This window comes from Sceloporus occidentalis, unplaced genomic scaffold (assembly GCF_023333645.1).
Source record: "Sceloporus occidentalis isolate IW3139 unplaced genomic scaffold, rSceOcc1.0.p SCAF_6, whole genome shotgun sequence".
NCBI classification, from domain to species: Eukaryota; Metazoa; Chordata; class Lepidosauria; order Squamata; family Phrynosomatidae; genus Sceloporus; species Sceloporus occidentalis.
This window is the reverse complement of record NW_028316986.1, coordinates 98,021,915-98,049,760: the sequence shown is the minus strand read 5'-3', so window position 1 is coordinate 98,049,760 and position 27,846 is coordinate 98,021,915. Positions and strand designations below refer to the sequence as shown.

The 27,846-nt window shown below is 40.7% G+C and overlaps 1 protein-coding gene across 3 annotated transcripts; it reads left to right on the top strand.

Annotated features, from left to right (window-relative positions):
* Positions 1–5,311: 5,311 nt before the first annotated feature.
* Positions 5,312–27,207, top strand: HSF2 (heat shock transcription factor 2). 3 transcript variants are annotated; one of them, XM_089530480.1, is made up of 13 exons: positions 5,312–5,566; positions 14,416–14,524; positions 15,201–15,328; positions 15,511–15,635; positions 15,871–15,946; positions 17,526–17,587; positions 17,698–17,782; positions 19,440–19,603; positions 21,489–21,752; positions 24,733–24,838; positions 25,463–25,516; positions 26,181–26,265; positions 26,519–27,207. In XM_089530480.1, the coding sequence occupies exons 1-13, from the start codon at positions 5,429–5,431 to the stop codon at positions 26,806–26,808; spliced, it is 1,686 nt and encodes a 561-aa protein (XP_089386606.1). In that variant the 5' UTR covers positions 5,312–5,428; the 3' UTR covers positions 26,809–27,207. The 3 variants fall into 3 exon arrangements, with proteins under 3 accessions (XP_089386606.1, XP_089386608.1, XP_089386609.1); XM_089530483.1 differs by lacking the exon at positions 5,312–5,566 and adding an exon at positions 8,508–8,551; XM_089530482.1 differs by lacking the exon at positions 25,463–25,516 and having other exon boundaries at positions 5,314–5,566.
* The last annotated feature ends 639 nt before the right edge of the window (positions 27,208–27,846 follow it).

The following is a 27,846-nucleotide window of genomic DNA, read 5'->3' as shown; positions in this document are numbered from 1 at the left end:
TTTTCTATGTCATAAAAGGTTTCTTTCAGCAGAAGTTTAGAACTTTGGAATGACACCGGCACCATCTACAGGTTGAAGTTAACAGCATTTTAAGGTTTTTCTTGCACAAATATTTTTAACATTAAAAGTTTTTAAAAGTGTAAATGGCAAATAGCATCAGCATTCTTTTCAGAGGTCCAGGTAACTGCCTCATATGACCTTGCCTAAATAACATAATCCTACACTATCTTTGCCTAAATAAGGATACAGTCTTACAGTCTCATTGTATATCAACAGCCACTATGCCTGTACAAATGTTGGTGCAATGTGGTTGTGATCAATAATTATTTTTAATGCAAAACCTGGAGAGCATTCAATGAAATGCAGAAGAGAAACAGGAAAGCAAAATGAAGCTGCGCTCCAGGGTTAAAAACTGGAGCAAAAAGAAGTGGAATACTCTGAATCAAGGCAGAAAATCTGCATCATTGCACCAGGATATAAATAGCCTGGCACCAGTACGGGGCGCTGGCAAAGCAAAAACGTGTTCAGCATTAATGAAATGGATGTAATTACAACACACACAAAGCAGAGAGTCCAACGAGGGAGCATGGGGTGAAGGAGGCATGTATGGGGGGGGACCAATCATATGTATATATACAGTTGATCATACTGGCAGCTATCCAATGCAATGCAATTTGGGTGAGAAGAGGGAGGTAAATGGAGGTCGCAAGTGGGGTGTCAGTGCAATGGTGTGCATGCAAGGTGGAGAGACAAAAAAAACCCCACATAGCATGGTGCAGACAGCCTTTGGAAATGGGCCATGCAGACCACAGGATTTCAAACTGCTTTCAGGAAACCCAGGATCAAGGAGCTTTTTCCTGCCTGCCTGCTCCGGCCCCTAGTCCAACACTCAAACCACTTCAACACACTGTCTATACTTCCTTATAGAAGTGGGGAGGGAATCATAATAACATGTTCATCTATTTACAGTTGTCCCTCCGTTTTTGTGGACTTGGAGTCCGCAGTCTCACTCTTTGCAGGAGGGACAAAATGGTGGTGCGCACCTGCATGTGCGCCATTATTTTCAATGGGACTTGAATATTTGCGATCACCATATTCGCGGGAAGGTCCGAAGCAGATCCCCAGCAAATTGGGAGGGGCTACTGTACTGCCAAATTATTTCTAAAAACAATGAGTCAGATCGATAAGAATATGTACAATATCAGATCACTGCATTCTTGACCTTTCTTTTTTAACTTCTTTCTTGTTTTCCTTAAAGGCAGTGAGTACTTTGTGTGTATATAGAGGACTAGAGGACACAAAACAGTTTTCCTTGTTTTATTTATATTCATGGTTTCTTCTATTTTTATTGGGGTTTTCCCCCTGTTCCTCATTAATTGGGAAAACTACAGAGATGCCTTCTAGTTCAGATAGCCCTTCACAACTTCTTAACCCCATTTCTAACCTAAAATTTAAAAGTCCAATTTGTAATTTTTTTTAATAAACTGTACTTTTAACATACCAAATATTATACTTTTATGACAAAAATGTTATATATATAACCCATTTTATGTACTTAAAAATACAAAATGGTTTTCAAATTGCAAAGGGTGCAAAAACGTGTCTTTTCAATTTTTCTGAACAGCTCTTTTTTTCCTAATGAAAAAGAAAAACAGAAAAAAAATGTGTTCATGAATGGCTGAGGTAATGGAAAGCATAGTCTTATCCAACGTATCTGGAGGATATACTATTGTGGAAAGTTTGTGTATGTGCTGAAGCAAACCACCTTTACTCGGCAGGTGGCAGCAGTGTTCACCACACAGAAGATGCAGAGTAATCTGTAGGAAATGAATCTCTAAGGAAGGACTCTTGAATGAAGCTTTTGTAATAAAAAGAAAGGCTTATCAAAACATCTCAGTGAGGTAATACATTTATTAAGACCAACTACAGTTCCAAAATACAGTGGGTCCTTGCTATCCACTGGAGTTTCCTGCTAGGTACCTCTTTGGAGACCAAAATCTATCGACTGGATGTTCAAGCCCCTTTATATACAATGGAATAGTAAAATGGTGCCCCTTACATAAAATGGCAAAATTCCCCGATTGATAATGTCCAGAACCAATTGAATCCCCCTCCTTTTATTATTTTTCTTATTCGTGGTTTGTTTATTAATTTTGTCATATTGTTATGTATTTTTAACCATGTTTTATTGTGTAATTTTATACTTGGGAGGGAGGGTTGGCCCGGGGTCTTGTGGGGCTTGTTGTTTTTATTGTTTTATATTGTATAAACTCTGATGTTACCCACCTCGATCCTCAAAGCGGAAGAGGCGGGATATAAATATAAATAAATATTTTATTATTATTATTTTATTACGGTATGCGTTTGGGAATTTTTATATTTTTCAAATATTTTCAAGCTGTGGATGCTTGAATTCTCAGATAAAAAACAGTGGATATGGAGGGCTGACTGCATTGTGCAAACTTTCACCTTCTTCACTGTTCATCAGGCTAGTTTGTTAAAGGTTGGCTACAGTGACACATTATTTGATCACATCCCATTTGGATTACAGTTGGCCTTCCATATCCACTCCATTTGTGGCTTTGTAAGTTTGATTATCGGTATTCACAGACTTAATATGTTTTCTCTAGGAATCTCTATGTCCTCCAATGTGTCGCCGGAAGACCTAGAAATTTATAGAGCAGCGGTTCTCAACCTGTGGGTCATGACCCCTTTGGGGGTTGAATGGCCCTTTCACAGGGGTCGCCCAAGACCCAAAACACATATTTCCGATGATCTTAGGAACAGAGAAACCACTCCTCTATGGTTGGGAGTCACCACAACATGAGGAACTGTATTAAAGGGTCACAGCATTAGGAAGGCTGAGAACCACTGTTCCAGAGAAAACACTTCTCTAGTCATCTGTAGTCCTCTAGTGCACTTCTATGGTCAACTTCCACAAGGCTGGCCACAGAGGTGCGCTGGAGGACCTAGAGATTTATAGAGAGGTGTTCTCTCAGGTTAAAAAAAGTGTATTTTTATTTGCATTTCCCCCCACTTTCAGGAGGGTCTACAATGTGAATGTGGAGGGTCTACTGTACTGTAACAAACTCTACATGCAGCTTCCTTTGGAAACTGTTTAGAAACTTCAGCAGGTCGAAAATACTGTGGCCAGAATGCTGACTGGGGCCAATTACAGGGAGCATATAACTTTCTTGTTAAAACAGATTCACTAGACACCGTTATGAAATAAGTTAGAAAAGTTACTTTTCGGCTATTAACCCCTCCCATCATTCCATACAAGCCACTAACACAACTTAATAGTGAGTCCAGCCCCTATAATAAACCAGTTAGTTGCCCAGTGTGTCTGTGCCTTCAAGTCATCTGTTGACTCATGGCAACTCCTATGAATTTCAAAGGGTTTTCTAAGGCAAGGAATCCTCAGAGATGGTTTTGCCAGTCCCTTCCTCTGAAATATAGCCTACAGAGCCTGGTATTCCTAGGTGATCTCCCATCCAAGTACTAACCAGACCTCATACTACTTAGATTTCAGGGATCTGGGGCCCTCAGGGTATTTAGGCCCTGGCCCTGGGGGAAGTGGGAAACATGAAATTGGGGGAATTAATTTCAAACAATGTATTGGCTGTGTTACTTCCAAGCTACCACTGAAAAAACAATATGCAAAAAAGGAACAAAGAAATGAGCAGTGCCTGTCATAACCTATTTTGGAATACAGATTCTTAACAGGGATGGTTTATATAGGAACAAATGCTGCAACTAAAATTGTCCCACTTTTAATAGAAACAAAGCTAACCAGATCAAACTGGCCTTTGTTCCTGATATATGCCAGGGTGACCAGATGTCCTCCTCCACCCAATTATGCCCTAGATGTTGTCCAGGAAGAATTCCAAAATGCCCTCCATTTTGAGCACGCCTAAGCTCCAAAGCACACTGCAGAAATAATCCAGTTTGAGCCTGCTTTAACTGCCCTGGCTCAGTGCTAGGGAATCCTGGGAATTGTAGTTTATTGTGTAACTGCAGCTTTCTAATGTCTCACTAAACTACAGTTCCCAGAATTCCCTAACATTGAGCCAGCACAGTTAAAGCAGTCTCAAACTGGATTATTTCTGCAGTGTGGATGCAGCCGCAGGGGGAAAGGACAGCAAATGTGGTGTTAGGGAGTGGGCTGCTTGAGGACACAATGCAAATGTTGAAAGGGTTCCCCCCCCCCCTTAACTCCAGCACAACGGACAAATGAAAGGAACAACTTAGGGCCTGAACAGAGAGGCCAAAATAAAGCTGCTTCCGGTCACTTTGGAGGTATGCTGTTTAAATGATGCCTGTGTCCTAAGAGGCCAGAAGCTGCACCAAAAGTGTGCCCCAGTCCTTAAGACTGGAGTGTGGCTTTGGCGCAGCTTCTGGCCTCTTAGGACACAGGCATCATTTAAACAGCATGCCTCCAAAGTGACCGGAAGCAGCTTTATTTTGGCCTCTCTGTTTGGGCCCCTAAACACAGATACAGTCAAGGGTTTGTTTCTAGTAAAACACAATTCTAAGCCTTTGTCTCTCTTAGTTCTGAAAGCACATTGCAAGCCAAGAAGGCATACTGACAGGAGATAGCTTCCTCAGAAAAAGACCTAATAAAATACAGTATATGTCCTACAGCCGCAAATCAACTACATGAAATGAATTCATATGAGTGTTTTTAGCTTTGATTTGGTCATGTCTTCCATTTTTCTTGGTGGTTGAACGCTTGGGCCTCATCCACAGTGTGGAACTTAATCCGGTTTGACACCGCTTTAACAGCCATGGCTCGATGCTATGGCATTCTGTAGAATAATAGCCCAATCCCCTGTATAACATCTTTTTAAAGGATGTAATAGGGCTAAAACACAGACACGAGAGGCGGTGAACCTCCCCCTCAGGAGAGTATATTCCTCCCTTCCCCTCAGCCACTCTTGACCCGTTGCCATGGCGACTGCCTCCTTCCCCACGTGGCTAATAGGCTGGCCTCCCTCCCTTTCCTTACACACGCCTCTCCTGCCCGAGTCCCACCTTCCCTTCTTAAAGCCTTTCCCTGATTGGTCAGTCGCGTTCCTTACTTTGCATACCAGTGGAAAATTCCATCCCCTCCCTCTTTCCCACCCCCTCCCTTCCAGCGAGCGATCCTCGCGCCCCTCCCAGCCAATGGCCGCGTCGCGAGCGTCCTCCTCTTCGTCCTCCAATCAAAGCCCAGCGGCCGCGCTGTTGTGGCACGTGAGGGCCGCGCACGTGGAGAGCGTTATGTAAAAAAAAAAAAGGAGGGTAGGGAAGGCGGGGCCAGGCCCTTCAAGGAACCTGCGCGTTCAGCGCGCCGCGCAGGCGCAGTATAGTGTTCGTTGAGGCCGAGAGACGGCGGCACCAGCGGCGGCAGCAGCTTGGGTCCTTCTTCTTGTTCCACTCAGGCGCCATGAAGCAGCAACCGGTCGCCTCATCGGCCTCGGCGGCGTCGACGACAGCAGCAAGCACGGCGGTCCCGGCCTTCCTGAGTAAACTGTGGGCGCTGGTAGGCGACGCTCCGAGCAACCAGCTCATCACCTGGAACCAGGTAGGCCTTCCTCATGTCCCTCCGCGGCCACCGTCGGCCCCTTCGCTCGGATAAAAGGCCTCGAGTGAGAAGGGGGCGTGGCCAGGCCTTGGCCGCGCTTTTTTGGTGACTCTGAGGCGGAAGGGGCCGCTTCTCTGTCAGAGGCTGGTTCCCCGGCCCTTAACCTGAGGGTGCAGGCCCCGGACTCTCCCGAGGCTGCTCCCTTCGGGGAGGGATCTCCATTGTGAGACCCCCTTTCCATTGTCCTTGTGGGGGAAGAGCACCGTATTCGCTGTGCCACTGCTACATGCAATGATACAATATAATAATGAAGATGTGTGCATATCCCGCCTTTCCCATGGACCGAGGCGGGTTACAGCAAAGCCTAAAAATACATAACACACCTCGACAGCTACACAGCCCCCAGCCCTCCACTGTCCATATAATAATAGCAGTCGAGTAATAATTAACATAGTCAGACTAAAACAGCTTAAAACCGAGCGGGTGGGAGTAAGACACTTCTGTCCTCCAATGGGAGGCCAGTCTGGGAGGGCCTGCCCTCCCTCCGTTCCCTTAATGTAAATGGGCATTGAGAGTGGATGTGACCAGCATGGGTCAGAAATGGAGCACACGCACGTGTCCGACATGCGTCCCTGACACCGGAGTTGGAGGCCATGCATCCCTGCTTAGCCCTGGGAACCTTGGGCAAGTCACACTCTCTCAGCCTCGGAGGTAGGCCATGGCAGAGCCTCCTCTGAAGAAAGACATTTTATTTCTACCTGCCTCTCCCGCAGGATCGAGGAGGCTTACAACACAGACAGTGTTCTGTAGCCTTGGGTCCAAAACACACTGCAGAACTAATCCAGTTCGAGACCGCTTTCACTCCCCTGGCTCTGGGCTAGAGAATCCTGGGAATTGTAGTTTATTGTGGCACTAGAGCCCTCTGACCGTTCCCAAGATTCCCTCGTAGCATTGATCCAGGGCAGTTAAGGCAGTCTCAGACTGGATTATTTCTCCCGTGTGTTTGGGACCCCTGTGACAGTCAGGAACAGCAGCCACAACAGAGGATGGGAGAGCAGAGGCTGACCTATCATGCGTCCCCTGCCTCCAGATGAATGTTGTGTTTACACACAAAAGCTACAATTGTAAAACATGCTAAATTTAGCATTGGACTACAACTCTGGAGACCAGGGTTTGAATCCTGGGTTTCCCATAGCAAACTGGGTGACCTTGGGCAAGTCACACTTTTTCAGCCTCAAGATGGCAATGACAAACTCCCCTCTGAAGAGGCTTGCCAAGAAAACCCCATGATAGGCATTTCTAAGGGTCAGCATAAGTTGGGAACCACTTGAAAACACGCAGCAATATCTCTTAGTGTTTTGCTCCAAACACCCATCTTGGGGATTTTCTGAAGATAGGAATCTCGGAGCTTCTGGTTCCTGCCTTGTTTTATGTCTTAGCAGGATTTCATCCATAGTTTTAGGCAAAGCAGATTTTAAAGACACCTTTGCAATCCTGGGTGGTGATGCAACTCTGTCTTTTAAGATCACTTTAAAAGTTATTTTGGGTGTCATTAGAAACGCTTTATATTTTAAAGAAGTTTATTGTGGCTTAAACATTTGTAGGGCAGGACTCATTTCATCAAGCTGTATTATATTTGAAATAGTATGTACTATCCCGTATATGAAATACTATACACATGTTAAAGGTTAATAACTTTCAGTTCTGATTTCAACAATATCCACAGTCCGCTCTCCATATCCACGGATTCAAGCATCCACAGCTTGAAAATATTCAAAACAATTGTGAACATTGCTTTTATCCTTTTATACAAGCCATTTTACTACCCCATTGTATATAGAGTGGGCCCTTGGTATCCATTGCGGTTTGGTTCCCAGACACACACACCCTCCCCATGGATGTTCAGGTCCCATTAAATATAATGGATAGTCAAATAGTGTCTCTTCGATAAAATGGAAAAATCAATATTTGCTATTTGAAATGTATATTCTTTTTGAATACTTCCAAGCCGTGGATGATGGAATCTGTGGATACAGAGGGCCAGCTGTAATAGGACTTGAGCATCTATAGATTTTGGTATCCATGGAGGGTCTTGGGACTAAACCCCAGCAGATATCAAGGGTGCTCTGTAAACATTGTTAAGTGCTTAAGAAACACTTAATGTCTTCCTCCCATTTTCCCAGCTGCATATTATCAGTTTTCAGACTACACTGTACAGTATAGTGAAATCTAAACTTACTGTATATGCTGTATGGAGGAATTCCGTAGAGTAATAGTGGCTTTATATAAATACTCAGTTCACTATTTTTGTTCCCCCTAAATGTACATAAACATTGTTTCCCTGAGTCCCCAAAATATTAACATAGATTTATATTTGTATGCCTGTGTCAGAGCAGTTATGTTCATATTGTAACAGTTTTATTGGTCTGTAAACCGCTTTGATCTAAGGAAAAGTGGTATACAAATAATAAATTTTATTATTATTATATTGCTATGGCTGATGGATCTGTTTAATCATTCAATCTGTTCAGTGTTTCTTTGATTAGAGGACTACAGATTATGGCAAGTAGCATTCCCAAAACATGTTATTACACCATATTTTTTCTCCTTGCTTCTAACAATATAAAATAGGGTTTCTTCTTGTCTGCCTTGGGTCTTGTGCAGATGTGAACCTCATGATAAGATAGGATAAACAATTTCCACACACAGTCTTTGGATGACTAAGGCAAATAGTGTCCAGATACCAGAGACATTCATTTCTTACAGTGTCATTGTATCACACTCCCTACACTTCTAATGGTGATTGTTTATTTTTAGCATATGATCTGTTGGGTATACAAGTTTTTACTTGCTCCTGATACTTGGTTCTGAGCTATGGCCTGTTTAATAGGCTAAAATAGGCTTGTCATTCATTTGAAGGTATCAGGAAATAGATCAGAATCAGAAAAACAAAATCAGAAAATGCTACAATCCTTTCTCCACCAGGTTGGTATAGGATTGCTACTGAATCACAGTTTCTAACACAACAGAAGATATATCAGTGTAATGAATGTATGAAAGCTAGCGTGATGTAGTGGTGTGGGTGTTGAACTAGGACACTGGAAGACCTGAAGTTTGAATCCCTGTTCAGCCATGGGAACCCAGTGGGTGACCTTGGACAAGTCACTCAGCCTCAGAGGAAGACAAGAGCAAGCTGTCTCTGAACAAATTCTGCCAAGAAAATCCTGTGATAGATTGAAAGGTCACATCTCCTTATATAAACCAAGTTGTGTATTGAGATCTGCAGGAAGGGCATTCTCTCAGCCCCACCACCCTCACAGGTGCAGTTGATGAGGACTCAGGGAAGAGCCTCCATGGCTGCTCCCAAGCTGTGTGGAAACCCCTTTCCACAGGAGGTCTAGGTGGCTCCCTCCCATCTTTCATTCCACCGGGAGGTGAAGACATTTTTATCTAGGCAGGCTTTTGAGCAGTGTGGGAGGTAGTGTATGCTCTCTCTCTCTCTCTCTCTCTCTCTCTCTCTCCCCCTCTCCCCCCCCATACATACATACACACACAAACAATTATTTTGTTGAAACTCTTTTAAAATATGTTTTAAGTATTTTTAGTGTTTTAGCTGTTTTAATTTTTTAAATAATGTTTAATTCCTTTTTAACTTTTGTAAATTAATGTTTTAGTTGGATCTTTTTAAATTTTTGTAAGGCACTTTGGAACCCATTTTGGAAGAAAGGCAGAAAAGAAGTTCAGTAAATAAATAGATTCACCTTAGGGTTGCCAGAAGTCAGAAATGATGAAAATAATGAATGTATATTCATGCTACATCATACTTTTATCAGTAATAGGCTAATGGCAGCAGAACACTGGCAGGACATCACTAGCATAGGAAAGTGGATGGAGTTGAGAGCATGCTAAGGACCTAGTAGAGCTTAGTTCAGGTCCTGTGTGTTTCGCCCTTCTGCCAAGTTACGATATCTATAAAAGAATTAGTATCACCTAAGAAAATGTTCCCATTTAGTGTTTTTGTATGTGGTTTTTGCTGATGTGACTGCTGAGGATAACATCTGTATAAAACTCATTAACATGGTCTAGCAACTGCCTATACTGTATAATAAGATTATAGACTCAGGTAGAATATTGATTAAGTGTCAGGAATTAGCCAAGAACTATCCAGGTCAGATTTGTGATCGAGTTTACAAGACTATTGTAAGAATTACTGATGTATATGATATGAGACTTGTACACTTTGCAGATCATCCATTGCCTCCAAGGCAACAAGGAGCAAAACCCTTTATTCCCTGTATTTAAGAGTCCCTGGCCAGAGACCAGTAAATAATTTTGCAACAATGAACCAAGCAGTTAGTTGCTAGATTCAGAATAATACACAACCATGCAAGAAGAAACTTGATTCCTTACAGCTGTATAACTGTTTATCTTAATTTGTTATGCATTCTCATCAGTTGATGTAGGAAAGAAAGAAAACATTTGGTAATGTTCCTGCAATGCTATACATTGTATGCAGAACACATGCTTTGAATATTTTTGAAGATCCTTGATCTCTTGTCAAGGTAACTGCCTGAAGTCAACAGGAATTTGTGGCTTTTGAGATGTGGTTCCACTGCAACTTACTGTACATTATTCCTCACCATTGGCTAGGCTGACTAGGACTGATGGAAACCTCTGGAGAACAGCATTTCTCCGCCTTTGCCTCAGGGTCTCCCTTTCACAAACCTGTTACAATGGAAACTTCAGCTGGCAGGCTCTAATACTGCTGCTGGTTCAGCATCATGTCTAGGTCTGGGCTCCAGACCTGTCAACTGAAGGCCATTTCAGACTGTGACTCTTAGTCCTCTCAGCCTTCTTCTTTTTGCCAGTAATGCACAGCCTCTTTTGTCCCCATGTTTTGTGTGTAAATCTTTGCAGGGTCCCTTCTTTCTTCATTTCTCATACTTTCCCAAATCCAGATTTCCAGCCCACTACCTGTTACGTTCAACTTCCTTTTCTGGCAGTCCCTTACCAAGGATGTTGCAGTTTATAAGGTTCTTTCTCTGACTTGTCAGCTTACTGTCTCCTTTGTCCATTTCTTCAAGGTTCATGTTTTTATATTTCCTTGCTGTTTCTTCCTTAGTTATATATAAATCTTTCTACAGATATCTTACCCCCAAGTTTCTTAGCCCTTGTAGAACTGCTTCAAAGATATGGAGCTCCACAGAGCTTCACAGTGAAAAGAAGAGTGCTGGCAAACAAAAAGTGAAACAAAATATGTAGTCTTTACTCTGCCATATATATGTCCTTCTGTCAGTAGCGCCCATGTGAGGTTTTAATTCCAAGCAGACCAAGTAAGCACGAAGTTGGTAACTCCTGTTTCCTGGCTCCTCCTATTGCTGCCATCATAACTCCTTCTGCTCCAAGCAGAACAGTCACTACAGATCAAATCTCCAGCCTTCCTCCTTGATAGACACCAGACTGCATAAATACATAATAAAAGCAACAGAACAAAGGGACATTAGCTATAAGCATGCAATTATGAAGTAATTGTAATTAGGAAGGGTTCTATACTCCCAACTAACCATTGTGTGATAATGTGCCTTCAAGTTGCCTGTTGAATTAAGGTGGCACCATTAATTTCATAAGGTTTTCTTTCACAAGGAATACTCAGAGACAGTTTTGCCAGTTTCTTCCTCACCTAACCAAAAGTATAAATTTTGTTGTTGTTGTTAACTGCCCTTGAGTCAACTTTGACTCCTGGCGACCCTGTGGATGAGACATCTTCAAGTCTCCCTGTCCTCCACTGCTCTGCTCATTTCCTGCAAATGCATGCCTATGACCTCCCTAATTGTGGTCCAAAACACACTGTAGAAATAATCCGGTTTGAGACTGCTTTAACTGCCCTGGCTCAGTGCTAGGGAATCCTGTGAATTATTGTTTATTGTGGCACCAGAGATCTGTGACAGAGAAGCTACATGTCTCACAAAACTACAGTTCCCAGAATTCCCTAGCATTGAGCCAGAGAAAGAGGTCTCAAATTGGATTATTTCTGCAGTGTGTTTTGGACCAGAGTCTAGCCATCTGGTGTGTGATATACCTTCCTACCCCCAACCTTTCCTGGCAATATTGTCTTTTCCAGTGAGCCGTGCCTTCTCATGATGTGGCCAAAGTATCACAGGTTCAATTTAATCCTCTTGGCCTCCAGTGGTATTTCTGGCCTGATCCATTCAGGGACCCATTTGTTTTGTCTTTATGGCTGTCCACAGTATCCTCAGCAGTCTTCTCCAGTACCACATCCCGAATGAGTTGATTTTGTTTTTCTCTGCTTTTTTCACAGTCCAGCTCTCACATCAATACATAGTGATTGGGAATACTATGACCTAGACAATTCTAACAGGTGTTTTGTTCTATATCTTTAGGATCTTCACTAGCTCTGTCCCATTACTAATCTTATCTCTTGACTGCAATCTCTATTCTGGGCGATGTTTGATCCTAGGTACAATAAATCTTTGATTATTTCAATTTCTTCATTGTCTGATTCGCATTTATGTATCTCCTCTGTGGTTATTATTTTTGTTTTCTTTATGTTCAGCAGCAGCCCTGCCTTTTCACTTTCTTCCTTGACCTTCCATAGTAATTGTTCCTAATCTATGATGCTTTCCATTAGTAGTAGGGTGTTATCCACATATCTTAGATGGTTGATATACCTTCCTCCTGTCTTCACTCCTCCTACTGAGTCTAGCCCTGCTCTTGGGAGCTAAATTTAGTTGATTAGACAACTGTTTCTCATCAAATAAAACAATTAAGATATTGTGGGAATTGACTGTTCTGTCAGTGGTTGCATTTCATTTGGGTTACATTTAGTCATCTGGAAACATATTCAGGTGTAGTTGTGTTGGTCATATAGCAAAGTACAATAACATTCAAAATCCACAAAACAGTTATACCTTTATTCAGCGAACTTGCTTGTCACCTGTTTTATTGCAGGGCTGGCAAGGAATAAATGGAACCACCACACTCCCTGTAAATGTAGCCAAATAGTGTGATATAGTTCATCTGACTTGAAATTAATGTTCACTCTTGATTCCCACTAACCTACCCACCCGCTCACCCCGGCCAAGTAATTGCCTGTCATGAGAAGGTGGGGGAGAGACTATCCTTTCAAAGATAGCTTAATTAGCAACCCAGTGACAATGTTGGATTTCCTGCAGTAGAGACTGTAGTGCTGGATATTGGAGTCTGATCTGCTCCATATCTCAGTAAGATGGGAAGTAAAAAAGGCAAGGAGAACAAGGATTTACCATGTCCCCATTTTACTGATTCCCCATCTAGTGGACCCAGAGTGATAGCCCAGACCGAATATGGCTAGAGAGCCCAAGCTGTAGAAATTGTATGTTAGATGGGTATGTTTTTCACTTACGAACTTGGTGAGGTTTTCAGGAGCAAATGATCTGAAATACTTTGAGGTGTGGATATACAATTGATGATGGTCGATGAAGTTTGATCTGATTTTGCCCTTTTGCCCTTCTGACTTTTGTTCCAATAATTGTACTGTTTTGTTTATACTGTTATCTCAGTATTTATATTTTTATTATATTTTATACTGCTCAATGACTGAATAAATGATTGATTGATTGAGCAGGAGATGGATGTGATGTATGACTTTTAGTTTTTCCATATTTAATCTTTCATTGAGTGCTCATTGAGCTAAGATCTACATACAGTAATAGAACACAGTCTTACTGGGCAAAGGATAAACAGAGTATTCATTCTAGGTCTTGTGATTTTATTGTGGCCTTTCTTGCTTCCATTTGGAGGATTATAAAGTAGTGCTGTGTTGTGTCTACTTTTATTCCAAAGAACTCCTATTAATTTTATTAGAGAAATGTGAAGAAAGCCAGTTTCATTCTATTCTTTCAGAGGTTTCCACTTTCTAAAATGAAATGGATCCCAGGGTGCATACATTCATTAAGTTAGCTTCATTTTAATGTCTTCAAGGCTAAAGAGGCTTGTTAATAGGACTTAGGTTTATGGGAACCTGCTTCATCTAGAAAATAAGAAATGTCTCCATTCAGCAAGTGGTTGGTCAGTGGGAGCACGTGGATTGCTAAGGGCTTTTGAATATTAAAACTTGGGGCTGGAGTTAGTCTGTTTGCTTTACCATACTTCTTGCCTTGTTTTTATTCTATGCTTTATAGCTTGCTTTTTTGTTGTGGGTGTTTGTTTTGAAGCCCATCTCAGTACATAAGGGGTAGGATTAGAGATAATTGCTATTCCATGTTTGTGCATTCCCAAATGTTACTTTGGTCTTCCATGTAGTTTGTTCCTATTTACACTTTTGCTTGTAAATAGATTCTACACCTACACAAGCCCTTATGTAAGACCCAGTGTTGGACAACAGTTCTAGAGACCAGGGTTGGAATCCCCACTTGGCTCTGAAAACCCACTGGGTGCCCTTAGACAAGTCACACTCTGTCAGCCTCAGAGGAAGACAAAGGCAAACCTCCTCTGAACAAATGTTGCCAAGAAAACCTTGTGGTAGGTTCCCCTTAGGGTCACCATGAGTTGGAAACAATTGAAGGCACACAGTAACTCAGCTCTTGGCAAATATACATGTATCCATTGAAAATGGCTCATTGATGTTTCGTAGTGGCCTTAAATTCTTAAGAACCCAGAAAGATTTACAAACATTTTCAGTTTGCCTGTACCAAGTTTAATAAATCAGTGTCCAGTATTTCTGATGCTGATTTATCTTATATTCAGAATGCTCGTATTGGATATGGTTCATTAAGGTCATGAAACTGCTTTATGTTTCTAACTGTATTATTCAAATTGTCAGTGTAATTGTATATGATTTTTAATTTCAGAATGGCCAGAGTTTCCTTGTGTTGGATGAACAAAGATTTGCCAAAGAGATTCTTCCAAAGTACTTCAAGCACAACAACATGGCAAGCTTTGTGAGACAACTAAATATGTGTGAGTTCGATAATAATACGCAGAATTGCTTCCAAGATTATATTCTTAATTTAAAACACCAAACCTTCAATTTAATTTAGTGCACAGGTGGTCTTTTTGTCAGCAGTACATTTTACTTTACTTGATAGTCTGAGTGCAGATAGTGTTGTATGGTGTACAGCTGCAGTCCTTGGCTGAAGCAGTATACAAGGGAAGCAAAAGTAAATGTTCTGCTTATTTTGAGTGATCAGTGTGTTCTGAATCTCCCAAAACAAAAAGGAGAAGAAAATGCTGAGAATGGATTTCATTGACGGGTTTAATTCTTACAGCTACAGGTCTGCATGAACATATAATTTGTGTGAGCTTCAGTCATGTCTGTCATCTAAGAATTTTGTTCTATAAGTGTATAAACTGAGAATGGAATCAAAGATGTGATGGTTGATGGGAGTGAATCTCATTATGTTAATGACTAACAGTGGACACAGAGGTAACAAGAAAATCTAATGGATTCAAACTGGGTCCAGTTTTTGAGCCTCTGTCCAGTTAAAAGATATCCTTTTGATAAATCTCTTACTTACAGAAAGATAGAAAAGCTATCTTGCTGTAAAAACTTTGTAATTGTTCACTTTACTGTTTGTGGCTTGTAGCCTTCAGTATTCTAGTAGGTTTTTGCATACTGTTTGTTTGTCCTTTTCAGATGGCTTTCGTAAAGTAGTTCATGTTGACTCGGGTATTGTTAAACTGGAAAGGGATGGCCCTGTTGAGTTTCAACATCCCTACTTCAAGCAAGGACGGGAAGACTTACTGGAGCACATTAAAAGAAAGGCAAGTGAGAGGTTTTGTAGAACCTGTCCAAAGTATTGTTGAAGTTAACATCTGATAGTATTTTTGTTTCTGTGTTCTTAAGATTTCATTTCAGTTTGTAGTCTGGCAACTTGTTAATAGTTTAAAAGAATAAGATGTCAGTTCCATTTTAAAACACTTATTCCTGATGTTAATTTTTATAGGTTTCTTCTTCAAGGCCTGAAGAAAATAAAATTCGTCAGGAGGACTTGTCTAAAATCATAAGTAGTGCACAGAAGGTTCAAATTAAACAAGAGACCATTGAATGTAGGCTCTCTGCTTTGAAGAGGTAAATATTGTGTGAGAATGTATGCAGTCTAATGTAATTTTTCAGAAGCAGAGGACAGTATTTTAATAGGGAAAGCTAGCAACATTTAGATTTCCAAGTCCAAAGTTTCCTGCTTTGTCCTAAAACTGTCAGCCGCATTACTGGTTGTTAATACCACTTTACAGCTACATTTGCAAGTATTTTATTGTGTTAACTATTATAAATCATTACACTGACTGTAAACATTTTGAAACAGAGAGAATGAATCTCTTTGGAGGGAAGTATCAGAACTGAGAGCAAAACATCTGCAACAACAACAAGTTATTCGAAAGGTAATTATGTAATTCCTATTTTGGGTCATTTATAATTTTAAAAAATAATTTAAATCCTTTTATTATGCAGTTCAAAATTGGGGATGCGGAGCACATGTGAATTTGCACTGCCTAGTGTTAAGCAGTAAACTTCGATTATTGTAAACATGGGCATGTCTCCAGTATAGACTAGTAGTTTAAATAGTATAGCAGCACCTACACAAGGTAAATGCAAAAAGCCAAGCTTCCTTAGAACTAGTTTACCTTTTCCTGTGCTGACTTTGATTGGGGACTGAGGGAAAGCTCATATTTGTTGAGCACATGGTAATAATGGAACTGTACATAAGTAACTGATATACCTGAGTTTGTTATATATACACAATTGTGTATGATAAGAAATTACCACGTGGCCATTGGTATCGTAGAGATCATGGCCATCATATGAAGAGTTGTTCGATGTCTAACTCTACCGATTGGTCTTATTACTTCTGTGGAAGCTCTCTGGCCTTCTACAGTCACAGGATTGTGAGATCCCTCATACTTATCACTGCATCTCATTTTATTTGATATTTATCCACTTAGAGAATCTGTAACATTTGTTATAGCTAATTTCCTTCTGTTTTAATAAAACCAAATGCCAGAGGAGTTATTATTATTATCGTTTATTTGTATAGTGCCATGAGTTTACATGTAATTTACATATGATGAACTTGCAGTGTTCATACAGGTGTAATATAGTTCACAAACTAGATAGGCTCCTGGGCATTACTTCTTTAACAGAAAATTTGGTACAATTTTACACACACACACACCCCTTAGAAATGCTCTTAGAGCAGCTTAGAAATTGTTAGACAGTTCCCTGCCCTCAGGCTTACAATCTAAAAAGACATGACACAAAAGGAGAAGGGAATGGCAGTGGGGAAGGGGACCAAGTCCAGCGGTTCTTCTCTCCCCATAAAAAGAACAGGGATGGGTTCCTGAGTCACAAAAGAAAATAGCAGTTGCTTGTTTTAGCAAATTAAGTTTGCATTTAAAACTTAAATTATGTGCATATTAAATGAAGCAACCAGGTCATGTAAAATGATTGGAACTTTCTGGAGACCCTTTCAAACTTTCTTCCAAAAGGCAGGCTGGAATGGTTTTTTTCTTTCCTCCATTTCAGTGGCCAAACTTGCTGATCGAGCCTTTTTTAATGGGGGTGGGAAGGGGGTGAGGTGGCTCTCCACTTTTCTTTTGTCCATGCATGCTCAGTAAGAGATTGTGGAAAGAGCTGTTGTTTATCTTAGCACTTGTAGGCAGGCCATACATAGCTACATTAGGACTGTCTAGAATAGAATCCCATGCTTTCCCACCTCAAGCTTTATTGCATACTTACTGAAGGTGTGCTGCTGCAACCTGACACTAAACGTCTGTGTTTCTCTAGCCAACTCAGTGCTTATGCTGCTAAAAAATTACCAGTGAACAGAAAATAAGGAAGGAAAGTTGGGAGCTGGGTGGACATAAACTGTAAAAAAGCACTTTTTTGTGAGAGATTTAGTTAACTGAGGACTACTTGTGTTTAAGATTGTAGTCTGAGGCAAATTTCTGTTTTTCTTTGCAGATTGTACAGTTCATTGTTACCCTTGTTCAAAATAACCAGCTTGTGAGTCTCAAACGCAAACGGTAAATATGTTGTTGAGAATTTTGGTAATGTAAAACAGTTTTGTTTCTTGAGAGGTATTATTTAAAAACTTAATTCAAATCTTTATTTTTATATTTCTTTTCTGATTTAGTCCATTACTTCTGAATACAAATGGAACTGCCAAGGCCAATGTATTCCAGCAGATAATCAAAGAACCGACAGAAAATAAACACCATGTGAGTTAGTTCTGTAATATACTTACCAAAGTTAGGGCTGAAACAGATGGCCCTTTTCCATCGCCGTCCAAGTGGCTTTGGAGCACGGCGTTCATGCACCGCATGTCCTGAAGCCGTTTTGGCCATTTACATGTGGCAGCTTCAAGGTGCACCGGCGGCACAGCAATTATACGCTACTGGAGCATCTTAAAGCCAGCTTCCAGCTGCAGCAAAGCGGGAAAAGACGGCTTTTTGCCAGCCAAAAAGAAGCAGCAATTTGCTGCTCCTTTTTCAGCTGGGGAAAAGGTGGATTGGGGCTGTGATGTGCGTTCACCATGGACCCAATCTGTGTTCAGAAGAGGCAGCTTCAAGCTGCCCCTTCCACCAGTCTGTTTCTCCCCTTAGTGAAGGGTGTGAATACCATGTTAGAGAGAGAGATTAAGAAATGTAAGATGATAACATGGAGAAACTACATCATTCAGCATTGTAATGGTATTTGTGGTAGGAGGAGGACTACAATGGCTTATATTACGTTACTCCTGACTAGAGTAGATCCATTCAATCAGTGGAACATATCTCTGTGTTTACTCACCATTCAACAATTGATTTGAATGAGTTGTGACTAACCAACAGGATGCAAGTCAATTGGTACATATACTTCTGAAAAAGAAAATGTTTCCTTACTATGATTTCCTTCCTATAATAGGTTGAACCCACAGAAGCCCTCTGTATTTTGTTACAGTGATACTCTTGTTGTGTAATTGCTAGGGAAGAACACCAAACATACGTCACTCCTATCCACCACCACCTCCAGCTACAACACAATACGTTACAGCTATGTGTAACCCATTTTAATTCCTCATAACAGTAGTTGTGGGAGTATATGTATATTCATATACATATTCAAAGAGCTGCTGCCAGGCTATTAACAGGGGCAGATTACAGAAACCATACAACACCCCTGTTGAAACAGCTTCTTTGGCTGCCAGTTTGTTTCCGGGCACAATTCAAGGTCCTGGTTATTACCTACAAATCCCTACATGGCTCAGGTCCACGCTATTTGGCAGACCGTTTCTCCTGGTATGAACCGGTCCGGACTCTAAGATCCTCTGGGGAAGCCCTTCTCTCTGTCCCAACATCATCACAAACACGGTTGGTGGGGACACGAGAGAGGGCCTTATCAATGCCTGCCCCTAAACTCTGGAACTCCCTGCCCAGGGTGGTCAGAATGGCTCCCTCCTTGATGGCCTTCTGCCAGCAGGTGAAGACCTACCTGTTCACACAGGCATTTAGGGAATTACTATAAAGACAGGCTGGAATGTTCGATGTTGGACCAGTTTAAAAATTCTGTTCAATGTACTTTTTATTTTATTGTACTTTTTTAAAAATACTGTGAAGCCAGTCTGAGTCCCAGTCCTGGGAAAAGAGCGGGATACAAACAAGCAAATAAATAAATAAAATTCATGAATGTCTTTGTGAATGAAAGTTCATGAGAAAACCACATTTTCCTTCTAATGTTTGTCTAGTTCGCATATCATAATATCTTAACTTTTTGTAAGCCCAACTCAAATCCATTTTAGCTTCAGGTTATTAAGTTCAGTATCTTCTAATTTTGATCTACTCTGAGGGTCTCTTTTTTTAAAAAAAACTTCATTATGAAATGGTTTCTTTCTTGCAGCTTGTAAATGGGCAAGTACCACACAACAGAACCGATGGCTTAAATCAGAGGGAACAGTTGTCTGATGATATCATTATTTATGATATCACAGATGATGATATCAGTGATGATGAAAAGGCTCCAGTTACTCCAGAAACCAGTGAGGACACTGCTTCAGATTCCAAGTAAGGTCTTTCTTTAGGTTATGTATTAATGTACTTAAGGTTACTGTACTGCATCTACTACGCCTCAGTGGTTGTTCAAGACAGACATTTGTTAACAGGTTATTTAGAATCATAAAATAATAGAGTTAGAAGAGACCACAAGGGCCATCCAGTCCAACCCCCTGCCATGCAGGAAATCTCAATCAAAGCATACCTGACAGATGGCCATCCAACCTCTGTTTAAAGACCTCTAAGGAGGGAGATTCCACCACACTCCAAGGGAATGTGTTCCACTGTCAAACAGCCCTTCCTGTCAGGAAGTTATTCCTAATGTTGAGGTGGAATCTTTTTTCCTGTAGCTTGCATCCATTGTTCCAGGTCCTAGTCTCTGGAGCAGCAGAAAACAAGCTGGCTGCCTCCTCAATATGACACCTCAACACCTGGATGAACGAGACTACATGCGAAAGGGATCTGGGAGTCCAAGTAGGCCACAAGTTGAACATGAGTCAACAGTGCGATGCGGCAGCTAGCAAGGCCAATGCGATTTTAGGCTGCATCAATAGAAGTATAGTGTCTAGATCACGGGAAGTAATAGTGCCACTCTATTCTGCTCTGGTCAGCCCCCACCTGGAATATTGCGTCGAGTTCTTGGCACCACAATTTAAAAAGGATGTTGAGAAACGAGCTTGTCCAAAGGAAGGCAACTAAAATGGTGAAGGGTCTGGAAACATGCCCTATGAGGAACGTCTTAGGGAGCTGGGGATGTTTAGCCTGGAGAAGAGAAGATTAAGAGGTGATATGAAAATAAAAAAATAAATAAAAATATGATAGCCCTGTATAAATACTTGAAGGGATGTCAAAGATGCTATGGAGCAGCAGCATCACTGGGGTGTGTCTGGATGGTGCAGACCACACCGGGTGACACTCAAGAGGGGGGCAACACCCCGTTGCCTGCCCCTCCCCTCCTTGCTGTGCCCCATTTTTTCTCAGAGGAGAACCAGGCCATGGGAAGGAGCCAGGCTGAGTGCATGCATGCCCCCTGCACCTTCTTGTTGCAGCAAATGGAAGGGGGTGGGGCTTCTGCAAGGAGGCCAGGCTCAACCTTGCCGAGTGCTTTCGCCCATCCACACCTCCTTGCTGCAGCTTGGTTTTCCTCAGATGAAAGCCAGACTGAGCACACATCTGCCCCTGCTGCTCATTGCTGCAGCTCGGTTTTCAGGGAAAACCAAACTACAGCAATGAAGGGTAGGAGGGCACACACACTTGGCTTGGCTTTCCCCTGAGGAAAACCAAGCTGTAGCAAGGAGCCTGGCCTCACCACACCTCCTTTGTGGAAGCCCCACCCCTTCCTCTTTGGAAGCCCTGCCCCCTGCACCAGGTGCCACCAGAGGCAGGCACGCCGCTGCTATAGCAATAGCAAGTACATTTTATAGTGTTTATCAATGCACTTAAGCGCTCTATAAGCGGTTTAAAACATGTAAGCTAATTGCCCCCAACACGCTGGGTACTCATTTTAGCAATCTTGGAAGGATGCAAGGCTGAGTTGACCCTGGAGCCCCCAACTGGTATCGAACTCGCAACCTTGTGACTATGAGTGAGTGGCTGCAGTACCAGCATTTAACCACTACTCCCTATGGTGTAGTGTTCGGTGAACTGAAAAATGTTTCAAATCTTCTATCAAATTTAAAAACAATTAGTTGAAAATCACTGTTCTTGATCTGAGTAATAATCTTGAACTGCTAAAGTAACACTGTATAAACGTTACATGATATATGTATTTATCCAGTCTGATCACCATCTCAGAAAGAATCTTAATGGGAAAAATTAAAATTGTTTTCTTCACTTAAGCTTCAGAAGAAAGGTCATGACTAGATGATCTAACTGTAATCTTCCATTTGTATTTCAGCTACAGTCCTGACATTGTAATAGTAGAAGATGACAATGAGGATGACTATGTGCCTGTAATTCAAGAAAATGCAAATGCTGAACCAGTCAATGTTACATCGCCTGATTCTGTCAGTCCTTCCATAGATGGTACAAGCCCATTAATGTCCAGTGCAGTTCAGTTAAACAGTCAATCAACTTTAACAGCAGAAGATCCAGTTTCAATGATGGACTCTATACTCAGTGAGACTGGAGTGATTTCACAGAATATCAATCTTCTTGGAAAGTTAGTTTCTTGAAATCATATTTACTACTTTTCCCTTTAATAGCTTGATTTTCAGTGGCATTTGTATTTTTATTTTTATTTTTAAATTGCACTTTGATGTATTGATTTCTGAAATAGGTATGCTCCATGGGATTCAGATGTGGCTTCAGTACTCATTGAGTTCTGAATTCCAGTAGGAATTGTGAAGGTCTTAAGTAACATCAGTTGTGTGGGCAATATACCATGGATCATTTGCAGAGGTTTAGAATCATTAGATGCCTGATACCTGTTAAATTTTGAATAGTCTTAGTGATTGTCCTCAGTTATACATGGTTGCGTTTATATCCCATCCTAAGTATTTTTTGTCTTAGCATCCTTTGAAAGAAAATACATGGCTTGGGCCTGTAAGATCTGAAGAGAACTGTTTCTCTTTTTAAAAGTATTTTTATTCAGTATTTATGTAGTATAATAGTAAATTATCCCATAGCCACCCAAACAACATTCCATGATTCAAAGTATAATCAGTAAAACTACTATCAATGTCCAAATACTGCTCATCATAATAGTTTCCAGAATATCATGTGGTTCAACAGCAGGCCATGGCCAAAATTTATAAGTGCCATATATGTTATAAACAAATGCTATAAGTCTCAAAAGTGTCTTTGGCTATTTCATCTCTGGCAAGTTGGAATTTGTCTGTAATTTTCTCTAGTAATACAAGAGTCCAGATTGTCTAAGCAGCGATTAATGAATAAAGCTTTTAAGTTCTTCCATGTCCTTGCTATCTCTACCCTTGCTGCATGCAGTAAGGGAGATATAAGATCTTTACATAGGGCATTTTCATTTTCTTTGTCATAAATTGATATAATCAGTAAAGTATTTTGAAAGTGCATATTCTGATTACTGTTAGTTACTTTGTTCAACCAATCAAGAAATTGAATTATTTTAGGGCAGCCAACCCACCCATGTTCTAGTGTTATTCCGAATTATTACAGCATCTCCAACGTCTGTCTGACAAATTGTTACTTATTTCATGTAGTCTTATGGGGAAACAGTTAACAACTATATCTCACTTTAATTGTTTTATAAATCTTGTAGGCTAGTCCTTTAATTCTCTTTAGAGTGATCAAGGCAGTATGTCTCAAACATTGTAAGGGAGCACTGGTTGTACCTGTATCCTTATATAACCTAAAGGCAAACATGAGGGCTTGAAATTTGTTCAATGGCTTAGGGATCTATTCTTCCAATTTTAATGATTAGTTGTCCTTCTGATACTGGTCTACCACTTATAAACAGGTCTCCAAGCCCATATACCCCTTGGTTAAATTTGGTTAAATTTATCACTGTGCTGAAATTTAGGATGTATCAAGAAGTGGCATGAAGGGGTTGAACAAATACGTTAACTTTGGTCTGGTGCAGATCGGCGCTTTGCGCCGGCCTGAACGCATAGTAAGGTTGCCCGGGGGCGGAGCGTCCGCACGCCCCGCAACCCTACTATGTGGCTGCGCTGTTGTCATGGCGGCCTCCCATCTACATGGGGGCTGCCATGATGCCGGTGCCGCCACTGAGCACCCAAACATAGTGCAGAGGAAATGGTGTCATGACGGCATCACTTCCTGGTTGCAGCGCCGCAACAAAGGAGCTGCTCTACCTTGAGAGGGCCGTGAGAACGAAGCCATGGGAAAAAAGGGCCGCCCATGGTTGCGCCTGTCTCCCTTGGCTGCGGCTGTCGTGGTGTCCTGGGGCATGAAGCCTTTTGGGACCACGGAAAAGCAGCATTTTGCCACTTCTCCATGGTCCTGAAAACTGCTGGGTTGGGGCCTCTGGGCTGCCGATGAAGCTGCCCTGTCCCCAACCTGGAGATAAAAGGGGAGGCTGGAGACCACCCCATAGGTAAACATGTCCAAACACCTCAGACACAAAGAAATTCTGTAACTGGTTCAGTTTTGTTCCTGAAACTTAGTAGAAAGACAGATGCATCAGCTATACCTAAATGGCCCTCCGTTTCCATTTGAACCTGGTCTGCTTTGGGCCACAGTGAGTACTACTAATTAAATTGCCAAATAATATTTCTCTAAATTAGGAACCGAAAGCCAGCATGGTGTTGTGGTTTGAGTGTTGATCCAGGATACTTGGAGACCAGGGTTCAAATCCCTGCTTTTCCATGGAATCTCACTGGGTGATCTTGGGCAATTCACATTCTTTCAGCCTCAGAGAGGGGCAGTGGCAAACTCTGAACAAATCCTGCCAAGAAAACCTCATGATTGGTTCACCTTAGGGTTGTTGTAAGTCAGAAATGAATTGAAGGTACACAACAAAATTAGGAATTTCAAGGCCTGCCATTTTAACTTGGAAGACATTTCACCCCATCTACAAATATGTTCTTTGCTGCCTGGCAATAAACTTTACAGTATTTATTTGCCATTTTTTCAGATGTTTTGGTCCAGTGTTTAAGGGAACATTTTCATTAGGTGAAATGTAAGGTATCTAATATAGGAGTAGTTGAGGGACATACCTGATATGACTTAGATTTGTTTTTGTTCTACAGAGGTGTCAGTACACAACAAGTTTGTCTTCTCTTAAGCCTGAAGCAGTCAGGCCAAAAGCACCAGCTTCCAGCCATGTTTGGGGCGTGGCATTCATATGACGCACACTGAATGCAGTCGGATGGCACACCAGCGCCACACCATCTGGAAAGAACTGGGCCCAGTTCAGGACCGGTTGCCACAGTTCCAGCGTAGTTCTTTTGGTCCGTCTGCTTTGGGACATAGTGGATTTTCAGGCCAGAATGTTAATAGAAATCCTTCAAAATAATTTTAAGCTGCAATTAAAATGCTGTTTTGGATAGCAAGGGAAAAACAAGGATATTGTTAGCATAAAGACTAATCTTGTGTTCCTTGTTTTTATATCATTGCACCCTTGAAAGAACTTTTTCTTGAGGTGAAAAGTTTGTATTGTTCAGAAAACAGAACTTCATGAAGTGTTCTTACATTATTTTAAGGGTGGAACTCCTTGATTACCTTGAGAGCATCGATTGCAGTTTAGAAGATTTCCAGGCTATGCTTTCAGGACGGCAGTTCAGCATAGATCCAGATCTTCTGATTGATGTAAATATTCACAGTATCTTATTTTGGTTTTTCTTTCCTTCTTCACAAAGATTTTGTGAAGGGAAAATACACACTTGCATTTTCTTATTTAAAAATGGTTATTCATTAGAGGTTCTGTATTAACAAATTCTAACTGAGGACATATGGCCTGTATCCAGTGCTTTCATTTTGCTGATAGAAGTAGCCCCATCAGTAGAACTAGGTCAGAATGTCTTCCCCCAGTTGCCCTTAGAATTTGCTCTGAAAGATTAATAGACTGGAGCTGCAGCTGCACTGCAGAAACAATTCAGTCTGAAACTTTAACTGCCATGGCTCAATACTGTGGAATTCTGGGAATTTTGCCTTCCCTGATTTGAGAGTTTGTAGATTTTTGGTGTCCTGGAGACTGCAGGAAGATAGAAGAAAGAGTCCTTCTTCATTAGCAAAAAATTTAGTATCATGTTGGATTTAACCCTAAAGGTTCAGAAACATCCACTGAAACAGAAATTTGTACGTGAAGGTTTCTGTAGAGCATTTTTACTATAGAAATGTTCAAGCTCAAAATACCGGTTTGCAGTTTAAAAATCACCGGTTTCATATAAAGAGCACAGAATTTTAAATTCATGTATATTTTGTCTTGTTCAGCTTTTTTCAAGTTCCGTGCAGATGAGTCCTACAGGACATATCAATAGCACAAAAGTAAGTTTTAAATTAGTACAGCAATTGCAACTCTTGGTGGCAAGTTGTTCAGTTAGCAGATAGCATGTCAGTATATTTTATTTGTCTTAATAAGGCTGAAATTTTACATTAAGATCTTGCAGTTTGATTGTTTGCATTTCCAAGCATTCCAGTACTGAAATTTTATGAACCAGTAAAAATGTGATGCACTTTCTACATTTTAATAGTCTTTGTTAGAGTTTCTACTAGCCTACTGTGGCAGAAACATTACAGATTAGCATGAGAGTTTTTGTTTTTTTGGTTTTTTGCACTACAGAGTGTACTATTGACAAAGAGGAAAAGACAGAAGCAGAGAACTGGTTAAAATTGGAAAAAGAGTATTTGGATCATTTAATAACACTTGGCATGAATTTAGTCATGCTACTAGTCAAACTAGAATAGTAATTAATTAGTAGGTGTTGCCAGTATATAGGTATTTAGAATTTCAGTACTTCTGTACCTTAACTTTTGGATAGCATTCAGAAACCTGGCAGTTTTGTGCTAGATACATTACTGTTTTTTTCTAGAGACACAGTCTATCTTATTTATTTTTAAAAGTCATTTCAGAATATTGTAACTGTTCCTAAACTTAATAAAAATGTTTAATATGTAGTCAAATTTGTATAATTATGCAATCTTTCCCTAGGTAGAAACAAAGGGAATTGAGACTATGAAGGCTAATGGTACTCAACAAACTACACAAGATGTGCCTAGCTGTAAACTCAAAGCAGGTTAGTACATGAATAAATAGTAGTGTAAAATATGCTAGATTGTGTATAATTCAGCATACATTAATTTTTAAAAATCTTTCTGTTCAGATATAAACATCATAAAATGGCTAACAGTTTCTGTATTTCACATAAGTCTAAGTAGCAAATTGTATATCGTAAGATGTCTTTTAAAAATCATTTTTTTGTCAGAATAAACAAATTTCTTTGTGGGTGTGCTAGACAATTCCTTTTGATTTTCTTTGTTCTTCTATAGATAAACAACTCATTCAGTATACTGCCTTCCCTCTCCTTGCACTCCTTGATGGAAATCCAGGCTCAGCAGTGGAAAGTGCAAATGTGGCAACAGAACCAGGGTCATCTCTAAATAAACCATTGGAAGTGGATGAACTTCTGGAAAGCAATCTGGATCCGCAGCCAACCCAAAGCAAACTTGTTCGTCTAGAACCATTGACAGAAGCAGAAGCCAGTGAAGCTACATTATTTTATTTGTGTGAACTTGCTCCAGTGCCCATGGACACAGATATGCCGTTGTTAAACAACTAATGAGTGTTACAACAAACTATTTATTTAGGCTGTTTGGGATCGATCTTTTGTAAATGGCATTTTGTGAGAGCAACTAATGTGGAATCTAAAAACAGTTCACTTTTCCCCACCAAGTCAGTGGTTTAAACGTTTACCCAAACCATCAACAGTATATTCAAACTAGTTCGTTACATTCTAGTGCTATCATAATTGGAATTATATGTATTCACAATATAGCAGGTAATGGGGATGCACTGTATTAACCACTTACGGTTTTTCTTGTTCACTTTTGGTCCTATGTATGACTGATACAAGTAATTCTGGATGGAGGTCATAGCACTCCAAAGTTTTATCTTCTGTACTTTGTTTTCTATTTTTACAACTTTGTTTAAATAAAACTGTTAAGGGACCAGAACAGAATTGATGGTTACTTACCTGTAATTGAGCTTTGGACTTCAGCTATTAGATTACATTATAGGTATGGAAAATTCAAAACAAGATTCTACCTACAATATTATCTAGCGTCAGAGTTGGAACAGGCCTAAATGAGTCCTGCAGGATCACCAACTACAGCATCACCAGCAAGTAGATTTAACTGGAGAGCCAGCATTGAAAAGGGGGTTGGACCTGATGATTTTGAAATGTATGATTTTAGTAAATATTGTAGGCAGAATCATGAAACAACACTGTCCAATAAAAGGAACCCATGCACTACATTACTGCTAGTTTTGTACTTGTACAAAACATGAAAACACTGTCTCAGAAAACACTAGAGGGGTGAGTTGTGTTGAAGAAATTCTAACTGTACCCCTTCTGGAAATGAGAATGACAATAAAAATTTAGCTCATGCTCCTGTCTTTGTTGGTACTAATCTCATTTCTAAAAGGTTGCACTATTTCAATAGAGATAACCATCCTTTCATATTTAACAGTGCTCTGTCAGATTACTGGGCTAAATGCCAGAATTATAGTTCCTATCCTGTTTCATCCCTTCCCTTTCCTCTCTAGATCAACAGAGGGGTATAGATACCACAGGCAGTGACACTCCAGTACTCTGAAT